General features: G+C 44.4%; 1 protein-coding gene across 1 annotated transcript; it reads left to right on the top strand.

Moving 5' to 3' along the window:
* The first annotated feature begins 1365 nt into the window (after nt 1-1365).
* On the top strand, nt 1366-6980 carry Kcns2 (potassium voltage-gated channel modifier subfamily S member 2). The gene is made up of 2 exons (XM_021184005.3): nt 1366-1439; nt 2037-6980. Exon 2 carries the CDS (start codon nt 2080-2082, stop codon nt 3511-3513), a length of 1434 nt encoding a protein of 477 aa, XP_021039664.1. The 5' UTR covers nt 1366-1439; nt 2037-2079; the 3' UTR covers nt 3514-6980.
* Nucleotides 6981-27208: the final 20228 nt, after the last annotated feature.

Genomic DNA, 27208 nt, shown 5'->3' with positions numbered 1-27208 from the left:
GACCCATCAAACAATCTAGAGCCAGAACACCTCTCAATTCAGGTGCCACCCTTAGAGCCACATATGAAGAATGTGTTTCTCATGGTTGCGCTGTTTTTCCTATGAGTCTGGAGCCGCCTTATAAGAACTGTTCTATTACTTCTGACCAAGACATGAGGACAACAGCTCTCTGCTAACAATGCATGCCACAGTCTGAAAATGAGGACCATGTATTTGCTCAGAGACCAGGGGGATACCAAGGAATAAGAGTCCATTTCTTGGCTGGGTCAATATGAGGACCCTATGTCTTATGATTGGGAATTCTGTGCTGAAGTCATTGTTTATACAGCACACAGTTTCTCACACTGTATGCACATACCACACTAATGCATGTCCAGATCCTCATACATGGCACACTGTATGCATCTTCCCATCCATCAGAAGACATATTTGTCAATACTTTACACAGATAGTGGGTAGTCCTACTCTTCTCAGACTACACACATGCACAGAACTCCAAGTACTCCTCTAAAGCTCACACACTACACTGGCTTGTACATACACGGTATCATGCAGAGTTCTCAAACAGAACTCCATTACTCCTCCCCATGCCAACAGGACCTGTGCACACACCCAAGCTCCTGCCCCACCCATATTCCTGCCACAGCTCAACCTCAGTCTTCTCTGACAGCTCCCATTTTCCGATAACCCCATTTCCAGGTGTAGGAAACTTTTCTTCAGGTTTCTAAAAGAGGAAGCCGAAGCCGGTAGATCATTCCATTGCTGCCCTATCCGCCCTATACATAAAAGCCAGCCTTCAATTCTCCAGTCTGTTTCCTACAGACCCGGCGAGGGAGGAAAGTCACTGTAGGCAACCCTCTGTCTGAGCCCTGGGGGTGCTGACAATAACAGCTGTCCCTGGAGGATGCCGAGGGAGGGGGAAAAGGTGTCAGCTCCGTGCAAAGCTGGGGGGCGCCCGAAGAACAGAATGATGCTCCGGAACGTCTCAAGAGTCTGGGCGGCGACTGTGCCCCGGGCTGGAGCGCTCGGAGCTGTCCGTTCAGCACCACCGCGCAGCTCCGGGCTCAAGGCCCTCTGCAAGGCGCACCGGCTCGGTTCCCGCCCCCGCTTCACGGGCGCCTGCGGCGTGGGCTCCTGCCTCTCGTGGTGGGTGAGGGGCGCGCAGATCGGAAGAGGGGGGCTCCACGAGCGTCGGGGCCACGCAGCCACCTGTGAGCCTCTCGCGGATGTGGGCGGTGGTGTGTGGGGCCGGAGACTGAAGGAGGCGCACGGTGGACCCCGCCTGCCCGGTGGCGGGGCACACACACAGGCGCACACATCTACATCCTCGCACCCGCGCGCACTCGCGCAGCCAGCCAACGGCGTCCACCGCGGTGATGCTTGCCAGCAGGTCGGGGAAGTTTCCCGCCGGCCTCTGCCGCGGGCTCCGGTGCACCCAGGTAAGCGCTTTTTAGAACGCGCAAGGAGAGCTCCGGGAAGGCGCAGCGCACGCGGCCGGGGAGCACGGCGCCAGAAGGGCGCGGGGGTGGTGGTAGGAAGGGGGCTGGGAATGGAATCGGTCCTTGAAGGCTGGAGATCTGGGACGCTGAGTTGACCCTCTTAGCCCTCGGCCCAGATTTACAGATTAGAGCGGTGAATTTCCTTGCCTCCTCCCAAATCTCCGCGCCCCCTTCTTGGCCCAGCCCTGCCAGTGCGCATCTCAGCTTGGGTCCCGCCTGTCTGCGGCGAGAGGGCGGGGGCGTCTCCTTGGTCTGCTCACAGGCAAGGTCAGCACACAGCCCCCTTGGGCTTTCAGAGCCGACAGGCGCCACTCCCTGGAGGAAGTGGAGGCCCCGGTGTACTCGTGGAAACATACACCCTTGTCTTGCCTTGGGAAGGGAGTCAACTCCCATAAACCCATTCCTGCACCCCAGTGCTGGACCTCACCTAGAGACCCTGCTGGAGAGGCCAGTCAGATGAGGGTGAAGAGAAAACAAGAGAAAGACTGGGGTGGGGAGTGCCGGCGCTCACATAGATGCTGTTCCCTCTGCTTTCAGGTGTAGCGCCCCCCCGCGGCGCGGGCGCCTGGGCATCTCCAGCATGACCCGCCAGAGCCTGTGGGATGTGTCCGATACCGACGTCGAGGATGGAGAGATCCGCATCAATGTGGGTGGCTTCAAGAGACGGCTGCGTTCCCATACGCTGCTGCGCTTCCCTGAGACACGCCTGGGCCGTCTGCTCCTCTGCCACTCGCGAGAAGCCATTCTGGAACTCTGCGATGACTACGATGATGTTCAGCGTGAGTTCTACTTCGACCGTAACCCCGAGCTCTTCCCCTATGTGTTGCATTTCTACCACACCGGCAAGCTTCACGTCATGGCTGAGCTGTGCGTCTTCTCCTTCAGCCAGGAGATCGAGTACTGGGGTATCAATGAGTTCTTCATCGACTCTTGCTGCAGCTATAGCTATCACGGCCGCAAAGTGGAACCTGAGCAGGAGAAATGGGACGAGCAGAGTGACCAGGAAAGCACCACTTCGTCCTTCGATGAGATCTTGGCCTTCTATAATGATGCTTCCAAGTTCGATGGGCAACCCCTGGGCAACTTCCGCAGGCAGCTGTGGCTGGCGTTGGACAACCCAGGCTACTCAGTCCTAAGCAGGGTCTTCAGTGTCCTTTCCATCTTGGTGGTGTTGGGCTCCATCATCACCATGTGCCTCAATAGCCTGCCAGACTTCCAAATCCCTGATAGCCAGGGTAACCCTGGTGAAGACCCCAGGTTCGAAATCGTGGAGCACTTTGGCATTGCTTGGTTCACGTTTGAGTTGGTGGCCAGGTTTGCTGTGGCCCCTGACTTTCTTAAGTTCTTCAAGAATGCTCTAAACCTTATTGATCTCATGTCCATTGTCCCATTTTACATAACTCTAGTGGTGAACCTGGTGGTGGAGAGTTCTCCTACCTTGGCTAACTTGGGCAGGGTGGCTCAAGTCCTGAGGCTAATGAGGATCTTCCGAATTCTCAAGCTGGCCAGACACTCCACTGGCCTCCGCTCCTTGGGAGCCACCCTGAAGTACAGCTACAAGGAAGTGGGGTTGCTCCTGCTCTACCTCTCAGTGGGGATTTCCATCTTCTCTGTGGTGGCCTACACCATTGAAAAGGAGGAGAATGAAGGCCTGGCCACCATCCCTGCCTGCTGGTGGTGGGCCACTGTCAGTATGACCACAGTTGGGTACGGAGATGTGGTCCCAGGGACAACAGCTGGGAAGTTGACTGCCTCTGCCTGCATCTTGGCAGGCATCCTGGTGGTGGTCTTGCCCATCACTTTGATCTTCAATAAGTTCTCCCACTTTTATCGGCGCCAAAAGCAACTTGAGAGTGCTATGCGCAGCTGTGACTTTGGAGATGGAATGAAAGAGGTCCCTTCGGTCAATTTAAGGGACTACTATGCTCATAAAGTCAAGTCCCTCATGGCAAGTCTGACAAACATGAGTAGGAGTTCACCTAGTGAACTGAGTTTAGATGATTCTCTACATTAGCTGGGACCCAGACTTACATTGCTGATCTGCTGCTTGTGGTTCTAGCACAGTCAGGGCAATTTTAGGGCTATGGCATAAGAAATCATCCCTGCCCTAGAGGGAGAGCTGCATGGGACATAAGCCCTAGATTGCTTTTGCAATGTTTAGAGAGGTTTCTTTTTTCTTTTTTTTTTCTTTTGAGGATGGTGTGTCTAATAACATGCCTTTGCACCTCTCAATGAAGTGACACTCACTGGTGTTTGCATCATGGCAAAAAAAATGTTCATCTTTCTGCCAGATGAGTATCTAGAATGCCAATTTCTCTGTCCACTGTGTACAGTATTCTAATGCTCATATCCCAGTATTACCTGTGAGTGGAATTGTCTGTGCTCCTATTTCTGAGGCTGCTGTATGGGTTCCAGTGAGAACATATCTGTCTATGAGGTCAGCCAGGATATCATGAGATTTGGATCACAACCATGTGAAAATAATCTCAATTATGTATCCCTTGCTTTCATTTACCTTTAATACCAAAACAGAGAGATCGCAAAGCTAAGCACACTTGACCAATGCAAATCTTCAAGTTGTCTTTCTACTTGGTCCTGTCCTTGTGATGTGCATGAATGCACCAGTCATTTTAGAGAAAGATATGTATTGATGTGTATCTCCTAAGTGTCAGTGTAAAGAGAATGTTACTTAGTCGATATGTAGTAAAGACTGAATGTTTCCCCCCAAACAGTTAAATTTAGGGACAGCGACTTTAGCTAAACATGGACCAAACCCCAGGATGCTGTAAGCAGAGTTCATGTAGGCTAAGCCCTTTTATTGATGGTCAGGCCTCTTTTCATTTATTTCTGGCTGAGATGCTCAATCCAGGCCATTTTGACCAAAGTTTGCTGTGTCTTGGTATTAGCATGTTTTTCAAGCATCTCTTTTTTAAGATGTTTAGGAATAAGGCCGTGCTGTCTTTCTCCTCCACGGGAAGAAGTTTGTGTTTTGTTGTCTTTGTGAGGTAAGCGCTGTCAGGTTGCTGGCAAGGGCAATAGCTTAAATATTTTCTTGCCTGCTCTAAAAGCCCATAAAATGAATGTTCTTTTGTTTCTGAGCAGAGTTTCCTTTAGGTAGTTTTGCTTCTAGGACACAGGATAGTGTATGTACAGTGTTTGATTGCCTTGAGTTCCTGCCTTGGCATGGAAACCTGGTAGTGCAGAGTATATTCAAGATGCAGACATGCATGAAGGCAGGTGGCTTACCCAGCTTGGAAACACTGTAGCTTTTATTTCCATTGCAATTGCAGTGGGGTTTGAGGACAGGGGTAGAAGTCAAAAGAAAAGAGTTATAAAGCCAAAAACTACTTTATAAGATATAAATAACTGTGAGCTACTTTAAAAGCTTAAAACTAGTAAAATAAAAAACAAAACAACAAACAACCCTTTCAACCATTAAGCTGTGCTGAAGGGTTACCTCTATTTCCTTTTCCAACACACTGTTCAGTTAGCACAAAACATTATGAAGGGGAACCCGGGCCCCCTTTAAGAAAATTCTTTCCCACCATCGTCTAAGTAATCTGATGGTTTTCCAGTGGCTTTCATTATTGTTGAGTCTTTGGCAAGGCTATAGAATCCAGGGATCCAAATATGGAGATAAACAGGCTTTTAATCCAAAGTTTGGGCCTACTCTTAATTGGTCCATTTTGTGTTTTAGTCAGTTAAGGACAATCCACACTTCACAGGGGTGTGGAATGGATCTTCTCAGAGGGCTCTGTGTACTAGTGGTTGCCATGGTGACTACAGTGTGGGCGATTTGTTGGATGAATGCACTGACCATTTAATGCCCTTGAGCCTCCAGTTCAGATCTTTCATCAGACTGGAGATTCATGAGGGGCAGAAGGTGGCAACCTCCTAGTGCCTACGTGCAGACACATCTATGTCTATTATTCCAAAGCAGCAGGAATGTGAAGTGACTTCAAGGAACCCCGCCTGTGAACCAGAAGAAGGGAGTTGGCTTTGGGAGTTTGCATACGGAACTCTTGTTGTTGGCTAGTATCTTCAGCACTGGAAGACCAAGGATGTATAAAACTGTTCCCAGTTGCACTGAAGGCAGGGGACAGCCTAACCTGTGAGGACTGTTTGGTTTGCTGAGGCTGATGGTATACCATAACTGGGCATGGATTGCACGGTCACTGACCATGAAGCGGATGGAAAGAAGAAAAGAGGAGATGCAGGGTAACTTAGCCACTCTCCTAAGGATTTCTCTAAATGAACATGTTTAACACCAAAAAAGGAGATACCTGCAAGGATATGAAAGCTGGAAAACTTGACTTTTCTTTTTTGGTGATGACTTGTTTTATCTGGTGCCTTTCATTGGGGGAATCCCAAAGTGCTTTAGAGACTGTCTTTTTAACATTTCTTGTAGATATATGTATAATTGTAAAAGAACATTCCTTTGCCCACCAAGACTTTTAGTTGCTTCTGAACATGAAAAGGTCCCAGGAGCATTAAGTTCCCCCAAGCAGTAGTTTCAGAGACCTTGGAGGGAGGGCCACCCAGATGGCTGGGCTCTGCAGTGATCTCCATAGACCATAAAGAATGGTGTAAAGACCTTGGGAATCTTTCCCTTATCACTGAACTACACGGAGGTATAAAGTTCAAAAGTCCTTGCTCAGACACAAAGCCTCTGACTAGTCAAGTCAGATAATGTCTCCCATGGTAGTTTCTCCTCCAGGGGAGGGCAGATTCATTTTCTGCCTTGTTCTTGGGAGTAAAGGCTACAAAGATGAAGTGGGCCCATAGACAATCAAGGTAGCCTGTACAATCCTTTCTTGGGGAACACAGTAGATGCAGGCTCATTCAGACCCAACTGGTAGCTAAAGAGCAACTCCACTCTTGGCATTTGACCTGTTCAGTATTACTGGGTCAAATACATGGGCCAAGCTTTGTCATAGCATGCGGGATGGGCATTTGGAAGTGACAAAGTGTTCATGGCACAGATACATTAGTCTGGGGCTGTGTTTCCCATCCAAGTTCTGCATTTCCCAGGTTGGCTGCTGAGGAGGGGCGTGTAGAATGCTGAGCCTATGCCTAGCTCATCAGGTAGTAATTGATGTTTAATATTTGGGTTTGTTATTGCTACTTACTGTAGCACTCAAAGCACTGAGGGACCTGTTAATTCCTGCTTTGTTTCGATGGAAATGATTTGTTCTGCACTTTGGGATATCGGCGGTAGAGACCACAGGCAGTGTGGTCTCTCCTTGAAAGCTTAACTGGTATTTCTTGTATGTTTTAACAGCATGACTTGTTCCAGGGTTGTAATTTTAAACATCGAGAATACTGTATTTGCGATGTCAGTTTTAACACTCATTAACACACTACTGTGCCAGCGTCCTGGCGGCTCCTGCGCCATTACATCGTTGCTGTGTTTGAGTTTCTTGTGCCTCGACTCCAGAATGAGGCACATGACTGACATACTCAGGATGCCAGCCTTGCAAATATGCAGATTAAACAGAAGATAATTATTTCACTTCCTTAAGGTCCCTCAATTACACATGGAGTGGCAGAGACAAGGACATTGGGAAGCAAGGGATTGGACTGCCCAAGATAGGCTGAACTGGTGTTTTGCTTTGTTTTGTTTTGGTTTGTTTGTTTTTGTTTTTTGGGATTTTTTTGTTTTGATTTGTTTTTTGGTTGTTTATGGTGTGTGTGTGTGTGTGTGTGTGTGTGTGTGCATATTCACACATGTGTAGAGGTTAGGGTTAATGTTGGATATTTTCCTCAACTACTCCCTTATATATTCAGGAGTGATCTCTCATTTGAACCCAGGCCCCAGCGGTCTTGCTAGTCTAGCTTGCCGCTTGCTTTGGGAATCATTGCTTCTGCCTCCATGGGCTGGGATTATAGGTAGAAACTCATCCTGCCTCCCATCCTGGGTTTGGGGATCTAAATGATGGTCTTCTCAGCCCCAAGGATGAGCAGTGAGTGAGAAGGGGAATTTCCTTCTTAGTGGGCAGCTGAGGAAGGAGCCTCTGCTGAGATCTGGAGCTACTGGCTTACAGAAGGGATGGTTACATTGTCTTGGGACCCCAGGGGACTGGAGGTTCCTATAGGATTTTCTTGCTGCTCAGTGTCCTACATTGAGCCTCCATAGCCTGCTCTGACAACCCTGCCCTGTCCCATAGGGTCAATTCTTTTGCAACTCAAGTGGTTAGTGATAGCAGAGCGAGTATGGCGTGGCATGTCCAGGCTGGTTGGCTATGAACATTGTTAGAGGATTCCTGAACTTGGCTCCTTGCTCTCCCTTGCTCTTTCACTGCTGCAGAGTGAGGAATTGGATAGAATAATTCATAAAGCCCTGCCCACTTGTTTACCTTGGTATGAAAGCAGAATTTCTGTGTGCCTCTCCATGTCCTCATCATAGCACGAGAGCTCCCCCAGTCCCTGATTGATTTTAAGGAAGGTAGAAGGACTGTTTACATACAAGGTCAGACAGGGTCCTGGAGAAAGGCTTGGGCCTACTGTCTGCTTCAAGTGCCTTGAGTTTTTAGATAAGCAGCCATTGTTTCTCACACTTACTTATATGTAATCCAAATTTCTGCGGTCAAAAATTATTAGTCAGAGAGGGGAAAAATCATATGCATTCCATTTGTTTCCCCCATCTTTGTTTGTTCACTTGTGAAGCCAGGCAGGTCCTTGTTCCCCGAGGTTCCTCGGAGGCTTTCCAATGTACTACGCATGCTCCTTGCCTCACAGGCTTTGCTTAACTGAGGAACTGGCTAGCTGCTGGTGTCACTGAGAGAACATGACACCATGGACTAGGAATCCTCAGACTGAGAAGGAGGAGCTGTGCTGGCAGAGCACCTGTGGGCACAGAGAGGAGGTGTGAGTGGGCAGAGGGTTGGCTGGAAAGAAGTGTAAACTGGAACTACAGCCATGTGTGTATAGAAGGCACACAGACATAGAACAAATGGCTGTGACCCCTGCCAATAACCAACATCCAAGAAGCAGCAGAGGAGCTCTCCCCAGGCCCAGGGATCTCAGCTCGCCCATTATTTACATCTCTCTCCTGTCTTCTGAGAAGTTGGAGACCAGCAGCCTCCAAGGGTTTTCCTGTTCTCGTTTCCCATTTCCTCATTCTGTCTTCGTGGTTCACTGCTCATCTTGCCTTTCATGGGAGAAATGCCCTTTCCTGACACCTGACCCAGGAAGCCTCTCCTTGGTTCTCAAGCCCCTCCCAAATTATTTGACCCCACAGAAAAAGTCTTTCTACTTCCCTTGTCCAACTCTTGGATGTTACATGCTGTTGGCTGGGGAGGTTCTCAGTCTCCCCTTCATCTTCCTTCAGAGTCAGAGCCCTTCAGCTGAAGCTAAGATGCATGGCTCCCAGATCTCTCAGATCTCTAGCCTGACTGGGCCTCAAGCCGAGGCCCCAGGCCGCATTCAGAAGTCATCATGCCTAATATGGATTTACTACGTATCCTCACACTTCCTTCCTTCAGTCTTCCTTCCTTCTGTTCGTGGAGCTGTAGTGCTTCTGGTCCAAAGAGGGGGCTATCAGTCATTTAGGACTCTTCCTCACTTATTTATCTACTCAATCACCGAAAGAACCATATTTAATTCAGGGGCAGCAAACAGAAAGGGCATCATTCCTAGTATATAAGTGGTATAAACTTCAGAGCCGCTTCACATCATAATCATCCGGGGAGTTTTTAACAAAATAGACCTCTGCAACACTTCCATCCACAAAATCAACTCTTGAGATAGGGCCAGGTATTTGCAGATAAAACTGTGCACATGCATGTGTGCGTGCGCATGTATGATGTAGGGAGGCAAATCCAGGATCTTGCACATTCTAGGCAAGTAGCCCATTGCTGAGCCCTCACAGGCCGTTCAGGTTCAGGCTACCTCACACTGCTTGTGGAGAGGCACTGACTAGGGATGCCCTTTCCTGTCCATGCACTTTCTTGCTGCTATACTCCATGTGCATTGGGTTTCACTAACGTTTGCTTCCCAGCACTGTCAAACATCCATCCATCTATCACAGCTGTTTTAAAGGCAGTCACACCCCACTTCCGACCTCACCAATTCTTGTTTTGATAATTATCAGTAACCGCCTAAGCAAGGCTCACAAACTGACCTTGTCTTTCCTACAAATTCTCTCCAAGGTTTGTCTTTGCTCTTCCAATATCTTAGTATCTGAGATCCACTAAGGACTTCCCTGGTCTCTGTTGGAGCCATGCTAAATCTAATTACATATATGAAGAGTCACAACTCAGGAGGGAGAAAACGTGCATGGGCTCTTTAAGATCGAAGAGGATAAAAAAAGGTCCCTTAAGAAAAAAGTTGCCTTTCAGTGCGGCAGTGAGGACAGGCAATAGGGCCCGGAGAGACTTGTAGCAAGGGACACATAAAAGGCTATGTGAGCTGCGTGTTGGAAGGGCAGGATGATCAACCCAGTTCCAAGACCCAAAATAATGGTTCTCCAAAGAGCTGTGGGGGTACCTAGCTGTGCCTGGCATCCAGACAGCCTGTGGGGGGATGTAACAAGAACAGATTTGGGTTCTTGGACAGGTGTGGGGTTTTTGGATATTGTTGTTTTGTTTTGTTGGTTTTCTTTTTCTTTTTCTTTCTTTTTTTTGTACTCTGAACTCTTTTCAGCGCCCACATCTCCAGACATTTAAAGAATTCTGAGCTATTTTCAGACCTACTATGAAAAGAACCAAGGTGTCAGCAGTGAGACACCAGGCTAACTGTTTCTCAAGAGGAGTGTTGCTACGACTCACTTCTTGATCTGTCAGCCTTCTACCGACTTTTCTGGCAAGCTTTCAGTCTTCCAGGGCTGGCTCTATTGGGAGCAGCTGAATGCAGCCTGCTGTGCAGACTCGGTTCTGAGGAAGGCCACCCTCCTTTGGTTGTATGCTGGTTTCTTTTTGTGGAAAGTGTGGGAGGAGAGGAGGGAAACCACAATGCACAGAACCCAGGGTGTCCCTGGGCTTTCCCACTGGCTGCTGGAGAGAAGCCAGACAGCTTGCTTTATGCTTTCCCTGGATTCCATATTTGAAAACTGCTTTTGGAAAGAGGAATGGGTGGGAGCTCAGAGAGCCCCAGCAGTAAACTGATTGCTTAGTAGCTCCCCTATTTTGAAAGAGCTGGTATGATGATGATGATGATGAGTGTGTGTGTGTGTGTGTGTGTGTGTGTGTGTGTGTGTGTGTGTGTGTGTGTTCTCTCCTGATAGAACAGAACTTTGATATTGAAGTCGACCTCAGATTTACTGGCTTCTGTTTTTACCCGAAGTCCTTGCCTTGAAAGGAATTATGCAAGTGCGTGTCAAAGCTTTGGAGTACATAAAAGCTAGAGTGGAGGGGAATCATTTGTTTTGATATTCCAGGGAAAGGTTGCTGGCTGGAGACCACAATGTACAGATATCACCAATTTGGTGAAGCTAGAGTGTTTCCCTCACACCCAATGCCAGGAGAAGCTCCCAAGGCAGATGCACAACATGCAGATTTACCTAAGTGCTGGAGCTGTAACCCTTTCCTGGCTTCCAAGAACGGACTTGCCACTAGACTCCAGAGCATCAGGGAATCCAAACCCTTTGTGAAAGAAGGCAGAGAACATAGCATTTCACAGCCAGGCTTTCTCTGCACTGCTCCTAGTGGAAACTCCCTCCCCTGTGCCCGTCACCCCTGCCTGGTCCTAGGTCACAGCATCTCATCCTTTTCCCTCATGGCTATTTTCACATCGCTTGATTGGGTGATGCTTGTCACCTCCATTGGTCAGGAAAGTCTTTGAGGGTAAATGTATTCATCTCTAGTGTCCAATGCAGACTATGACAACAATTAACTGCTGAAGGGCGATAAGTAACCAAGAACCCCTCACAGCCCTGCTGTTGGCATCAACCCCCTATTTCTGAGGAGTCAGTTTGCCAGACGCAAGGACTGGAGCTTCCGTCTCATGAGCCAGCTTCACTGCACTGACATCTTTACAAGCCCTCCCAAGTCACAGACCTGCTATGTGCTTACAGGCAAGTCACCAAGAATGAGGTTGTAAGGGAAGATTCCTGCCACAGCACACTCTGAGAGAGAATTTGGAGAATTTGGAGGATGCTCTCATCCAGAACTGACTGACAAACAAACCAGCATGCAGGTGAATAACAAAGCCTTAACTCCTGGGGCCAGGTTGAGCACCCTGCTGTCAGGCTAGCCATAGAGACCGTCTTAACATCAATATTTAGTTTCTTGCTCTTCCACTGGCAGAAACCCAGTGCACAAACCTCCCTTCCACATAGTGGTTGCTGCCTAGAGTCCAGTAGAAGCTGAACGGACAGTGTTGTGGGAAGAACGATTCGGCATGCTCAGTCCTCAGCCACATTTTGACTGTGAGGTGCTGGCACCAGGTGGGGGCGGGGGAGAAGAGGTGACACCCATTGGGGACTTACAGTGGAAACACCAGAGGGAAGAAGAGCATCTGACTGTATTGCTGTGGGCAGAGCCAGGGCCAGCTGTCGCCAGCTTCAAACCTGTTCCACTAGGCCAGGCTAGACCTTGGCCAAGAAGGCTAAGGAGAGTAGATAGGAGGTTGCTCAGAGGCATTGCCAAGTGAAAGCTGGGGAAGTAGTGAGAGCCCTGTCAGTGAGCACCCTGCCTCAGCCAGAAGCTGCCAGCCTGGACATAGGCATGGGGGCATGTGTTCAGTTCTAGCTCAGAGGCTGGCATATTAATGTCGATTCTCTCAACTTTAGTCTTGATTTTCCCTATTTGCTTTCTATCTTTGGTTCCCCTGTTCTTCTTTCTATCTTTGTCTCTTTTTGTGTGTCTATGTGTGTGCCATGTGTACATATTTGTGTGGGGGCATATACACACATGGAGGCCAGATGTTGGTATCAGTTGGCTTTCCTACTTGTGTTTGGAGACTCTGGTCTCTCACTGATTGGGGTAGGCTGGCTGACCAGTGAACTTCAGTGATCAACCTCTCTCTCCAACCTAGTGCAGGGATTGCAGATGTACAGCTCCTCGCCTAGCCTCTTTCCAATAGTAATCTTCTCAGCTCAAGTGTAAGGACTCTGAGAATGGCCACAGTCAGCATTCACCACACACAACTCCAAAGGTTTTACCCATGCTCTTCCCTTTAAGTTTCTCAGTGACCCGACGAGGTAGGTTCTGTTGTTTCTCTTGGTTGATGAGAAACACAAAAGCAGAGAGATTCATTAACCAGCCCAATGCAATAAATCATGCCTTTGTTATAGAGGCATAGAGCTGGTGCTTGGCTAGACATTGGCTCCCAATGTCCTTTATTTTATTTTATTTTTATTAATTAATGATTTTATTTATTTACATCCCCAATGCTGCCCTTCTTCCTGGTCTCCCCTCAAAGAGTTCTTCCCCCATCTCCTCTCTCCTTCATTTCTGAGAGGGTGCTCTCTCCCCCCCGCGGAATACCGTGGGGCATCAAGTCTGTACAAGATTAGACACATCTTCTCCCACTGAGACCAGACAAGGCAGCCCTCTGCTACATATGTGCCAGAGGCCTCAGGCCAGCCCATGTGTGCTCTTTGATTGGTGGCTCAGTCTCTGGGAACTCCTTAGGATCTGGGTTAGTTGACACTGTTAGTCTTCTTGTGGCGTTGCCATCCCCTTCAGTTCCTTCAATCCTTCCACTAACTTTTCCATAGGGGTCCTTGACCTCTGTTCAGTGCTTGGTTATGGGTGTCTGTATATGTCTCAGTCAGATGCTTGGTAGAGCCTCTAAGAAGATAGCTGTGCTAGCCTCCTGTCTGCAAGCCCAACATAGCATCTGTAATAGTGTCATGGATTGGTGCCCATCCAGGGATTGATCTAAAATTGGGTTAGCCATTCCTCCAGTCTCTGCTCCATTTTTGTCCCTGCATTTCTTTTATACAGGACTAATTTTGGGTCAAAAGTTTTGTAGGTGAGTTAGCATATGAATTCCTACCCTGGGGGTCCTGTCTGGCTACTGGAGGTTGTCTCTTCAGGTTCCATATCCTGACTGTTGAACATTTGACTAAGGTCAAGTCTTGAGAGCCTTCCACATCACAGGTCTTTGGGACCTTCTAGAGATTCCCCTCAACCTCCAGCCCCAGAAGCTGCATATTTCCATTCATTCTCCAGGCCCTCTGAGCCTCTCTCCTGTCTCTCCCCATACATAATACTGCCCCACTATTTCCCTCCTCCTCCCCTCACCCACCCAGGTTTCTCTCTCCCTCTGCCTCCTATGACTATTTTGTTCCCTCTTCTAATCATGATTCAAGCATCTTCACTTGGGCCTTCCTACTAGTTTAACTTCTTTGGGTCTGTGGGGTATATCACAGGTATGATGTACTTTTGGGAGTACCTACCATACCTGTCCTTTTGGGTCTAGGGTACCTCACTCAGGATGATATATTTTCTAGATACATCCATTTGTCTGCAAAATTCATGATGTCCTTGTTTTTAATAGCTGAATATCATTCCGTTGTGTAAATGAACCACATTTTCTGTATCCATTCTTCAAATGATGGACATCTGGTTGCTTCCAGTTTCTAGCTATTATGTATAAGGATGCTATGAACATAGTGAAGTATGTGTCCTTGTGGTATGGTGAGGTATCTTTTGGGTACATGCCTTAGAGTGGTATAGCTGGGTCTTTGGGTAGAAGTACTTGAAATTTTTTGAGAAAGTGCCAGATTGAGTTCCAGAGTGGTTTTACAAGTTTACAACCCTACCAGCAATGGAGTGTTCCCCTTTCTCCACTTGAGTGTTTCCCCTTTCTCACTTCTTGAGTTTTTGGTCTTAGCCATTCTGATTGATGTAAGGTAGAATCTCAGGGTCATTTTGATTTGCATTTCTCTGATGAATAAGGATGTTGAACATTTCTTTAAGTGCTTTTTAGATATTTGAGATTCCTCTGTTGAGAATTCTCTGTTTAGCTCTGTACTCCATTTTTTGATTGGGCTATTTTTTTTTTTTTTTTTGGAGTCTAACTTCTTGAATTTTTTAAAATGTATTTTGGATACTAGTCAGATGTAAGGTGAGTGAAGATCTTTTCCCAATCTGCAGGCTGCCATTTTGTCCTACTGATAGTGTCCTATACGTTATAGAAGTTTTTCAGTTTCATGAGGTCCCATTTACCAATTGTTGATCTTAGAACCTGAGCCATTGATGTTCTGTTCAGGAATTTTTCTTCCGTGTTCAAGGTTATTTCCCACTTTCTCTTCTATTAGATTCATTGTATCTGGTTTTATGTTGAGGTCAAGATTTTTGATCCACTTAGACTTGAGTTTTATGAGGGTGATAAATATGAATCAATTTCATTCTTCTACTTGTAGACCTTCATTTATACCAGCACCAATTGATGAAGATATTTTCTTTTTATCCATTATATGGTTTTGGCTCCCTTTTCAAAACTCAAGTGTCCGTAGGTGTGTAGGTTTATTTCTGGGTCTTCAAGTCTATTCCATTGATCAACCTGTTTGTTTCTGTAACAATACCATGTGGTTTTTTTTATCACTATTGCTGTGTAGTACATCTTGAGGTCAGGGATGGTGATTCCTCCAGAAGTTCTTTTACTGTTCAGGATTGTTTTGGCTGTCCTGGAAGTTTTGTTTTTCCACATGAAGTTGAGAATTGCTCTTCCAAGGTCTGTAAAGAATTAGGTTGGAAACTTGATGGGAATTGTATTGAACCTGTAGATTGCTTTTGTTAAGACGGCCATTTCACTATGCTAATCCTTCTGATCCATGAGCATGGGAGATCTTTCTGTCTTCTGAGGTCTTCTTTGATTTCTTTCTTTAGGGACTCAAAGTTCTTGACATACAGATGTTTCACTTGCTTAGTTAGAGTTACACTGAGATATTTTATATTATTTTTGGCTATTGTGAAGGGTGTTGGTTCCTTAATTTCTTTCTCATACCATTTACCATTTGTATAAAAGAAGGCTACTGATTTGCTTGAGTTAATTTTATATCCAGCCACTTTGTTGAAGTTGCTTATCAGCTGTAGGAGTTCTCTGGTAGATTTTTGAGGGTCAGTTATGTATAGTATCATATCTTCTGTAAATAGTGATACCTTGACTTCTTCCTTTCCAATTTGTATCCCCTTGATTTTCTTTTGTCATCTCATTGCTCTAGCTAGAACTTCAAGTACTATAACAAATAGATATGGAGAGAGCAGGCAACCTTGTCTTGTCCCTGATTTTAGTAGAATTGTTTTATAGTTCTTTCAATTTAATTTGGCTTACTGTATATTGTTTTAGGTGTCTGCCATTTACTCCTGATCTCTTCAAGACTTTTAGCATTAAGATGGTTGAATTTTGTTGAAAGCTTTTTCAGCATTTATATTGGTGGATTTTTGTATATTGAATGATTCCTGAATCCCTGGGATGAAACTTACATGATCATTGTGAATGATGTTTTTCGTTCTGTTCTTGGATTCAGTTTGTGAGAATTTTACTGAGAATTTCTTTGTCAATGTCCATAAGGGGTATTGGTCTGAAGTTCTCTCTTTGTTGGGTCTTTGTGTGGTATTAGGATAACTGTGGCCTCGTAGAATGAACTAGGTAGTGTTCTTTCTATTTCTATTTTCTAGAATAGTTTGAAGAGTATTGGTATTAGGTCTTCTTTGAAAGTCCAGTAGAATTCTACACTAAAACCATCTGGCCCTGGACTTTTTTGGTTGGGAGGTTTTTAATGACTGCTTCTATTTCCTTAGGGGTTATGGGGTTGTTTAGATAGTTTACCTGATATCGGTTTACCTTTGGTACATGGTATCTGTCTAAAAAATCATCCATTTTGTTTAGATTTTCCAGTTTGTCAAGTATAGACCTTTGAACTAAGACCTGATGATTTTTTTTAATTTCCTCAGTTTCTGTTGTTATGCTCCCCTTTTCATTTCTGATTTTGTTAATTTGGATACTGTGTCTGGGCCTTTTAGTAAGGTTGACTAAAGGTTTGTCTTTCTTGTTGATTTTCTCAGAGAATCAGCTCTTGGTTTTATTGATTCTTTGTACTGTTCTCTTTGTTTCTATTGGTTGATTTCAGCCCCAAGTTTGACCATTTTCTGCTGTCTACTACTCCTCTTAGGTATGTTTGCTTCTTTTTCTTCTAGAGCTTTCAAGTGTGCTGTTACGTTGCTAGTATGAGATCACTCCAATTTCTTTATGAAGGCCCTGCTTTCATTGTGTCCTATATGTTTGGGTATGTTGTGCCTTCATTTTCAATGTCTTCTAGAAAGTCTTTAATTTCTTTATTTCTTCCCTGATCAGTGATCATTAAGTAGAGACTTGTTGAGTTTCCATGTGTATGTGGGCTTTCTGTTGTTTCTGTTGTTGTTGAAGTCCAGCTTTAGTTGTATTAATCTGATAGAATGCAAGGGGTTATTTCAATCTTCATGTATCTGCCTAGGTTTGTTTTATATCCCATTATATGGTCAATTTTGAAGAAAATTTGTTTTAGGGTGAAATGTTCTGAGGATATGTTAGGTCCATTTGATTCATAACTTCTGATGGTTTCATTGTGTCTCTGTTTAGTTTCTGTTTTGAAGACGTGTCCATTGATGAAAGTAGGGTGTTTAAACTTCTCACTATTATTGTGTGGGTTCAATGTGTGTTTTGAACTTTAGTAAAGTTTCTTTTATCAGTGTGGGTGCCCTGGCATTTGGGGCATAGATGTTCAGAATTGAGATGTCATCTTGGTGGATTTTCCTCCCCCATCTCTTTATTAGTTTTAGTTGGATATCTATTTTATTAGATATTAGAATAGCTACTCCAGTTTGTTTCTGGGGACTATTTGCTTGGAAAACCTTTTTCCAGCCCTTTATTATGAGGTAGTTTCTATCTTTGTTGCTGAGGTGTGTTTCTTGTATGCAGCAGAATGGTGGATCCTGTTTATGTAGCCAGTCTTTTATTTAGCCTGTGTTGTTTTTTTTGGTGAACTGAATTCATTAATGTTGAGAGATATTAATAAACAATGGTTCCTGTTATTTTGTTGTTGGAGGTAATACTGTGTGTGCGTGTGCGCGCACGCATGTGATAGATCCTCTTTTTGTTGTGAGATGGTTGCTTTCTTATGTTCTCTTGGATATAGTTACCCTCCTTGTGTTGGAGTTTTCCTTCTAGTATACTCTGTAGGGCTGGATTAGTAGAAAGATATTGCTTAAATTTGGTCTTGTCATGATCTTGTCTTCATTTCTCCATCTATGGTGATTGAGAGTTTTACTGGGTATAGTTGTCTGGGCTTGCACCTTTGGTCTCTTAGGGTCTATAAGACATCTGTCCAGGATTTTCTGGCCTTCAGAGTCTTAGTTGAGAAGTCAGGTGTAATTCTGATAGGGCTGCATTTATATGTTACTTGGCCTTTTCCCCCTTGTAGCTTTTAATATTCTTTCTTTGTTTTTGTAAATTTAATGTTTTGCTTATTATGTGTTGGGAGGATTTTCTTTCCCGGTACAATCTATTTGGTGTTCTGTAGGCTTCTTGAACATTTATGGCTATCTCGTTCTTTAGGCTGAGGAGGTTTTCTTCTATGATTTTGTTGAAGATGTTTTCTGGCCCTTTGAACTGGGAATTATCACCCCCTATTATTCTTAGATTTGGTCTTTCCATTGTGTTCCAAAATTCCTGAATATTTTGGCAGGAACTTTTTATACTTGGCGTCTTCTTTGACCAATGTATGAATTTCTTCTATGATATCTTCTACACCTGAGATTCTCTCTTCCATCTCTTGTATTTTGCTGGTGGTACTCACATTTGTACTTCCTGTTCTCTTTCCTAGGTTTTCCATCTCCAGAGTAGCCTCTATTTGTGGTTTCTTTATTGCTTATATTTCCATTCTTAGGCCTTGGAGAATTTGTCCATTTCCACCACCTGTCTGATTATATTTTCCTACATTTCTTTAAGGGATTTATTTGTTTCTTCTTTAAAAACCTCTACCTGTTTGATTGTATTTTCTTGTATTTCTTTAAGGGACATATTTATATCCCCTTTAAAGGCCTCATCATTTTCATGAAACAGGATTTAAGGTCAGAATTTTGCTCTTCAGGTGTGTTAGAATATCTAAGGCTTGCTGTGGTAGGAGACCTGAGTTGTGATGGTGTCATATTACATTGGCTTCTGTTTATTATGTTCTTGCACTTGCCTTTCACCATCTGGCTGTCTTTGGTGTTATCTGGTCTACCTGTCTTGATTTGAAGCAGGACTGGCAGGCATGTAGGGCTGTGGGGTGGGGGAACAGACATTCTGACACATTGAGTGTACAAGTGAGGTGTGAACTGGAAGGAAGATGGGGTGGGACAGAGCCCATGTCTGCTGGGCTCTGTGGGGGTCCTAGCTGGCATGGGAGTTGGGATGTGGGGGTCTTACCTGTGTTCCTGGTTAAAGCAATACTCTTAGGAGCTATGATCTGCCATGAGTACAGGTAGAGGTATGGACCAGAAGGGAGTTGGGGCCTCCTATTGTCTTTTATGGGAGGCCTTATTAAGCATAGTGTTTACCCTGCACTGATCTTTCTCTGTGTTGGGCAATGGAAGGTATAATAAATGTTTTTTTTTAATTAGATATTTTCTTCATTTACATTTCCAATGCTATCCCAAAAGTCCCCCCATACCCCCCCCACACACTCTCACTTCTTGGCCCTGGCCTTCCCCTGTACTGAGGCATATAAAGTTTGCAAGACTGGTGGGCCTCTCTTTCCAATGATGGCCAACTAGGCCATCTTCTGATACATGTGCAGCTAGAAACACGAGCTCTGGGGGTGGGGTGGGGGTACTGGTTAATTTGTAGTCTTCATCACATTATTAGAAAATAGGTAACATTTAATTTTCTTTTCTTGGTGTGCACATGTATGTCCATGCGTGCAAGGGTTGATGTGGGAAATCACCTTTGAGTCATCTTCTCCCTTATTCTCTCAGTGAAGCTCAAGCTCAGAACTCTGCCTACTCTCCCAGCCAAAGGGCTCTTGGAAATCCTGTCCACTTTCTGAGGTTAGAATGACAAGCAGGTCTCCAGGCACACTTAGCATTTATGTGGGCTTTAGGGATCTGAACTCTGGTACTCATGCCTGTATCCAAAGTGAATGCTCTAACTGTATAGCTCTATTGTCCCATCCAGATAATGTTTTAATTGCAGTTTTAAGGTATATTAATTTATAATTACACTAATAATAGTTGTTAGATCTGTGATTAAAAAATAACTATGCTGACCAGATGATACAGAGGGCAAAGGTGCTTATTGCCAACCCTGACAACCTGAGTTCAATCCCCAAACACACATGGAGGAAGGGGAGAACCCACTCCTACACATGATCCTCTGACCTCCATACATGTTCTGTGGCATGCATGGGACAACACAACATATTCAAAAGGAATTTATTATATTATAACAAATGAATCTAATCCTAAATTTAAGAGGAAAAGAAAAGTCAAACTTACATTGCCCTGTGGAACTATGATAGGCAGCCTATTTTGGTTGAATGGGGCTTGCTCTGGCGAGAAAACTCTACAAGGGACAGAAAAGCGAGCTATGTTCCCAGAGCCAGGTGACTTACACCACAGAGCCCCCAACTCCATAATTCTGCAACTATCAGTCACACAGGCAATGTCTCAAGTTTCTGGCATTCTGGCTAAACTCCACTTCCACAGTTACCTGACTATAGCCAGGTATGATCTTCCCCAAAGTTACTTGGCAACAGCAAGATAGTGCAGCCCACTATAAAAGGGGCTGCTTGGTCCCTCCTTGTTCTCTTTAAGCTCTCACCTTTCTTACTCTCTAGCCCTCCTTCTCTCTCTCCCTTATCCCCTCTCTCCATGTGGCCATGGCTGGTCTCTCTCTCTCTCTTTCTACCTTCTCTCTTTCTCCTTCCCTTTCTACAATAAAGCTCTAAAACCATAGACTGTCTCTGATCATCAAAGCCCGATGTGTTTGAACGATGGGATAGGTTTTTCCCTAATGTGCCACGTCGAACCTCCCGCCAGAAAGCCTTTCTATGCTCCAGCCATGAACAGAACCAAGGACTCACACCCGTGTGGGAACCACCTAGTGCCCTATTCCCCTGCCCTCTCCTCCCTTCGGCTCTGGGGCTGATGAGCCACCCCTGGGGCCCTCATTCTGTTCTCAGCTACTCTGAGGTATCCAGAGTGGGATGCCAGAGGCTGGGAACCTGGTGCCTAAGACTGCCCATTGTTCAGCACCCACCAGCTGGGGTCAGTGGCTTCACACAGCCAGATACCCACCTGGGGCCTCATGTAAAGCGTGCGGCAGTCTTTCCGAGTCCACCAGCACAGAGCATCAGAACTCTGGTGGGAGGCGGGTTCTCTCCCCTCTTTCCCCCACACCCATGGCCCCACATTGGCCCTCCTACAAGTACTGAATTGGCAAGTTTCTATTTCTCAGCAATTTCTGTACATTTATATCTAAATTTATTATAGAAGAGATAAAAGTAGTTTTGCAGATGATTCTATTCTGCAAATTCTTTAATATCATTTGGATTTTTTTTCTGTGACAGTTTATAAAGTTCAAGATTCTCCCCTTCCACCATGTGTATTCTGAGGATTGAACTCAGGTTGTCAGGGTTGGCAACAAACACCTTTGCCCACTAAACCATCTTGCCAGCAGAGTTTTTGTTTTGTTTTGTTTTTTAAATCACACTTATCAACTTAGATAAAAATAAATGTGTATGAATGTTTTGCCTGCATACCTGTCTGTGCACCATATACATATCTGTTGCCCATGAAGACCAGAAGAGAGTTGTGGATCCCCTGAGTCTGGAGATGTAAATAGTTGTGAGCCACCACATGGGTTCTGGGAATCAAACCAACCAGGGTCCTCTGGATGAGCAGAAAATACTCTTAACCACTGAGCAATCCCTCCAGCTCAGCTTCATTAAAACAAACAACCAAAGAAACAAACAACCAAACAAACCTGCTTTGGATCCAAACTCATTTAGCCATTCTCTTCTGAAGATCAGTGAGTAAGATGGCTCACAGCTTCATTTGGAGCCTGGACACCTTGTTCCGGACCACCCCACTAAAAAGACAAACCTGGGCTCTACTTCTTCCTGGCTCCAAAGCCAATAGTCATAACCACTGTACTACATGTTAGCTCAGTTTTAAGGGGATACTGTCAAGTCAGGTGGGGACTGACCAGCCATCTCACATTGATTTGCTTTATCCACATTCTTGAGCATCTCTTAGGTGTAGCATGAGTTAGGGGTCTCCTCCACTCTTGGATCCTGACTCTGCTTCAGACCTCCTAACCAAATTAGTCAGCCATACCTCTTGCTGTTCTTAAGTCTCTGGATTTACTCTTGGTTTTTCTTTTGCACACAGCACAGTTTTCATGGGCTCTTCACTGGTCCATTCTCTTTACTGATAATCAGAAGGATTCCAATGCCTGGAATCTCAGGGTCATCTGAAGGCCAATGTGTCCAACTCCGAGCTTGTTTTTCTATCCTTGAATGTCCTCCACCCCACTACTACAGAGGCACAACCCTAGCTCTGGGTGACTGCTCACCTTTTCATTTTCACTTCCCAGGTCTATTACATCAACCAGTTCCATTGACTCAGTTTCCCTAACAGTCCTTGGGTATGTCCTGTCTCCTCATTACCACTACCATATCCACATTCTACACCCTGCTTGCATCATTAAACTAGCAAAAGCTTTCTCTTCCCAATTTTCCAAGCCCCCAGACAACGTCCTCTCCTCTGTTGGCTTTTATTTCAACACCCTGAGGTTGTGGGTACCCTTCTGGTTTAGGCAAGGACCGTGTACCTGTCATCTGAATATCTCTGGCTCACACATGCCTAAACACAGTTCATTTCTCTGAATAAATAGTCTTTCCACAAACACTAAGTCAAACCACTAAAGTGCTCTACTTAAGGCTCTCAATTTTCCATCCTGACTTTAGGGAAAGACTGTGACAAGGAAGGAGGCAGGATTTGTGACTGACATATCAGAGGACAATCAAGGTTACTGCATTTTTTTTTTAAATCACTAAACTCATTCCTCGATTTCACTGTTTCAGCTAGTAGAGATGTCTTTCCCTGTGTTTTCTTGTGGTGGAAGTTGATCTGTGATTAATACTTGCATTTTTGTATTAATCACATGTAATCAAATCTGTAACATGTAAACCTAGAGCTATTGGCAATATATTATTGTTGTAACTTTAGGTACCAACACGCTTTTATCTTCTTCATGTATCACCTAAGTACTGAATTTTATAAAACACTTTTAGTACTGGGGCTGACTCCTCATAATGAAGGTTCATTAGCTTTTATTTGGGTTTCTGCACCACTGATAATGAATGGAATGAGGAGGGAAATAGCTGGGTGTGGGGCTCAGTCTGTAATTCCAGGAGGGTCAGGGCTAAGGCCAGCCTGGGCTACATGAGAGTGTCTTGTCCCCATTCCATTCCAAATTTAAAACTAACTAAATAAAAACTTCTCTCTCTCTGTCTCTGTCTGTCTGTCTGTCTGTCTCTCCTTTCCCTTCCTTCCTTCCTTCATTTATTCCTTTTTTTTTTCATGTTTGGGTGTGTATGTATAACTGAGCCATAAGATGGCTGGACTCCTAGTTGAAAGGCTTCCTTTGGAGATAGAGTGTGGAAGTGAAAGACAACGAAGGCTCAGCAAGGAACCCTGTGTTTCAAGTCCTGGTCAGACAGTGGAAGACAGTGGTCAGGGAAGAGGGATTGGACATACATAAGTTGAGGTGATCTGAGCCATGAAGAGGGCTTGGTTGTGTAATTTTAAGGAGTAGTCTGAGTTGACAGTAAGAACTGAGGAGCCATTGGTGAATCTAGGTGTTTGCTGAATCAAGTATGCTGTTGGAAGACACACTAGGGACATCAACAGACAAAAGTCCCGTGTTTACTCTGGAATGTTGATTAAATATTGATGTTGCATTGAATCTTGGTGGTGTTCTAACCAATGAGTATCCTTTGCGGGGGACACTTTATGTTCAATGCTTACAGTTAGATTCTATATGTTTCTTTCATTTCCTGAAATTTAGAAGTTTTATTTTTATGATATAAAATATGTAAATATATTTACAAGTTTATAATTTAATGGGTGTTGATCCATTTATAGTCATATAGGAATCACCATAATCAATTGCAGAAGTTCTCATCACCACTCTTAAATCCTACACCTGTAGTTTCCTCCTTTCTTACTGCTGAGCCACATTCTCTGGCTGTTGACATTCCATTCATGAGCTAATGGATGTTTTTATCTGATAGATTGTCACTGTTCAACAGAAGTATAATATGTAGCACCAGTGTGTGCTTTGTGAATTCTAAACTTGATAGTAGCTACGTTTTTAAAAGCAAAAGATCAAAATAACTTAAAATAAAATTATTTTAAGCTAAAATATCAAAAATATTCAATAAGAAATGTTAAAATTATTTCTGCACGAAGTGTATGAAACACAATGTGACTTGTACTGAATGGCACATTTGAGTCTGGACTGTCCACACTACAAATGATGGTGCTGCCATACTGGTGACTTGGTCACACCACTGTCCTTTGGTGTCTGGGAAGCTTTCTTTACACCAAATTCCTGGTAAGCCATTTTCATTGATATGATCCATATCAATGTACTTCATACACCCTTTGTAAACTGCTTGAATAAAAAAGAGGTGGGCTGGGTGGGTAGCCTGGTGGCAGAGCAGTGCCTGGCATGCTTGAGGCCCTGGAATGATCTTCCAATGGATCCATCCTGAACACGGCTGCTAAAGAGAGGAGAGGTGTTCCCACAGGACTCAGTGCACAATGGACTGGGAGAGCTGCATGAGACCCCAGGTGGTTCTCCAAAGCCTGCCCACTTCTCAAATCCCATTGCCTGGTGTCCAGCTACAGCGAGCCTCTGAAGACATCCAGTTTCTAGACATTTAATGAGTGAAAGAGCAGACATGAGTAGGCTGAGGTGCTAGTAGATCTTGGCACTATGAAGCAGGCCAGATATTATTTGGATTTATCTTTTCCTGAAAACATTTAATGAATTGGGGCAAACAAAACCAGAAGCTTACCACAGGATTCCATGGCCTCTTCTTAGTCATGGAACTGAGACAGCCAGGCAGATTAACTGCAGAGTTCTCTCTAGGTGCTGTTACTGTACCATGAACTTAGCGTCTGAGCTCTGTGGTTTTTCCGATTTAAGTGTTTTATTCTCCCCAAATTTTTCTTCTTTCCACCTTACAAAGCCTGATCCTTGAGGCCAGTATGATTGTTTCTGCATCTTTTTCTTTCCTTTTCCCCCTTTGTATTTTGTTTTATTTATTAATTTATTGAAAATGAACTCTCATATAATATATCTCGACCTCGGTTTCCCCTCCCTCCACTCCTCCCAGCCCCTCCCACTTCCCTTCTTCCTCAGATCTACTTCCTCTCTGCTTCCCTTCAGAACATCTGTCTCCACATCTTAATGCCACTGAGCTTACTGCAACCATGACCACACTCTAGATTGTAAGCACCATGGCAGGCACCATGGCAGCCACAGTTAGCAGGGAAGCTGGTACAGAGTGGATGCACTGATGTTTGCTGGCTAATCACAGAAGTGGCCATCAGATGCCAGGTGATTGTTGTTTGCTCTTGATGAGGAAGCTGAAACAGGGGAGAGTTGAGTAAATTGCTCAAAGTCATACAGCATATTAATGGTTTGCTTCAAAGTTCCCTCCTAATCTGCAATAGAGATACACTTTTTTGTCTGTTTAAAGAAAAATCCTGAGACTAAAAAAATGAATTTTCTTTAAGATGGACAAAGTAAGGGTGAACATTTCCTGTTTGGAGAGACTGTTATTTCTGTTCATCCTTGTTAGAAATATCTACTGTGGACAAATGATGCACATTGCTACATATTGAGTACACAGATTACCCCTACTTTGATTTAATGCCAGGGCTCTGAGTATCTTAGTGTTCAGTTGCTGTGAAGAGACACCATGCTGAAGAAAAGTTATAGAAGACAGCGTTTAATGTGGGGCTTGTCTTTAGCTTCAGAGGGTTAGTCCATTATCATGATGGCACAGAGTGTGGCAGCACACAGGCAGGCATGGTGCTGAGAGCTTTACATCCTGACCTCCAGGCAGCAGGAAGAAAGAGAGAAACACCGGGCCTGGGGTGGGCTTGTGGAGCCTCAACACCCATGCCTCAGTAGCACATCTCCTTACACAGTCCACCAACTGGAGACTAAGCATACAAACTATAAGCCTTTGGGGGCCATTCTCACTCAAATCTCCACACAGGACAAAGCATCACGATTTATCAAACAAGAATTCAAAAAACAAAAAGCAAAAACAAAATAGAGCACAAAAGAAGCAAACAAAAAAAATTCAACCAACCAACCAAAAAATAATAACAAAAACAACAAAACAAAACCCTCGGGGCTTGAAACATGTGGCTAAGTGGTTAAGAGTGCTTGCTATTCTTGTTGAAGACCTAGGTTCAGTTCCCTATATCCTGTGCCTCACAGTCACCTATAACTTCAGTTCCAGGGGCTCTTGACACACTCTTCTAGTTTCTATGAGTATTTGCATGCCTATAGGGCACAGAAACAAGCAAGCACACACATAAATATTAAAAAAAAAACCAAAAGATAGCAACCTATATTATTTTTATGTGAAGAGTGTGAGCATTTATTTTAAAAAAATAATCCAAATCTGTTTGCTTTAGCAATTAATTGCCCTAAAAATTGAAAAGTGTAACAGCAACATTAACAGGCTCAATAGCTTATCAATATCAATCTCTGCTACTGAAGATCACATTCTAGGCATCTGAAGTGGTTATAGTCCAATGTTTTAAAAATAAACTTTGAAATGCTTTTTGAAAGGTCAACACACACTACATCCATGAGCTTGCTCTTTGGTTTGTTAATAACGAAATTTTGATTCTTCCATAAATCTTGCCTTTCTGATCTGAGTCTTCTGTTTCAAAATCTGTGATGTCTTTTTATTTGAATATTTTCTTTTCAATAGGGAAGAAAGCTGTCGAGAAATCAATGGAAGGGCTGAGAAATATGCAGCGGCAGAGTTACTGTCTCTAGAATGTTCTGCGTATATTGGAGTGTTTTAAATATCAAAGCATATTGTGATGTGTTAGAATGGTGGGTCACATCTTAACAGCACACTAGACCAAGACAGTTCTACATGGACGAGGTTTTATTGGGAGGGAGAGACAAGGCAGAAAGAGAAGAGAGGGAGAAGTGGGGGGGGGAGTTCCCCTTATTTATATGAAAAATTACGTAACACAGGTAAAGGTGGGAGGTGAGCCAAGTGGATTCTGGGAACATGGTAGCTGTCGTCTTGACAACAGGTCTGTAGGTTGCGCTGTTGCCTATGTGATGTCATGGGTTTGGGAGGTCCTGATGCCATCATACCTCCCTTCTTGTTATTATAAAGAGAAGGAAAGAGAAGGGGAGAGGGAAGCTGATGGTGAAAGGGAACAAGGGCATGTGTCTCTTAAACTGCTTCCTGCTGTCTAGGGGTGTTGTTCATTTTGGGGTGTAGTTGGCTTTCAGCATCAGGATCCACTTGGTAAACATTGGCTTCAGGTTCCTCTGTGGACAGTGGCTCTTCTGTGGGGAGCAGTTGGTAATCCTGTAACAGGATCTGATTAATAGTTTGGTTAGAAATTTTTATTTTGTTATTGAAGGCATTAGAAACAAGATTAATGAGGCAGGAAGCAAATAATAAGGCCAGGAAGGTGACTAGGAAGGTGTTATGAAAGGGAGTATCCACTTCCATA

This window comes from Mus caroli, unplaced genomic scaffold (assembly GCF_978045245.1).
Source record: "Mus caroli unplaced genomic scaffold, Mus_caroli_1 scaffold_16, whole genome shotgun sequence".
In the NCBI taxonomy this organism is placed as follows: Eukaryota; Metazoa; Chordata; class Mammalia; order Rodentia; family Muridae; genus Mus; species Mus caroli.
The sequence above is the reverse complement of the archived record's forward strand: the minus strand, read 5'-3'. Positions and strand labels throughout refer to the sequence as shown.

Coding starts and splice junctions, on each gene's coding strand:
- Kcns2 (XM_021184005.3), top strand. CDS start 2,080: ATGACCCGCCAGAGCCTGTGGGATGTGTCCGATACCGACGTCGAGGAT.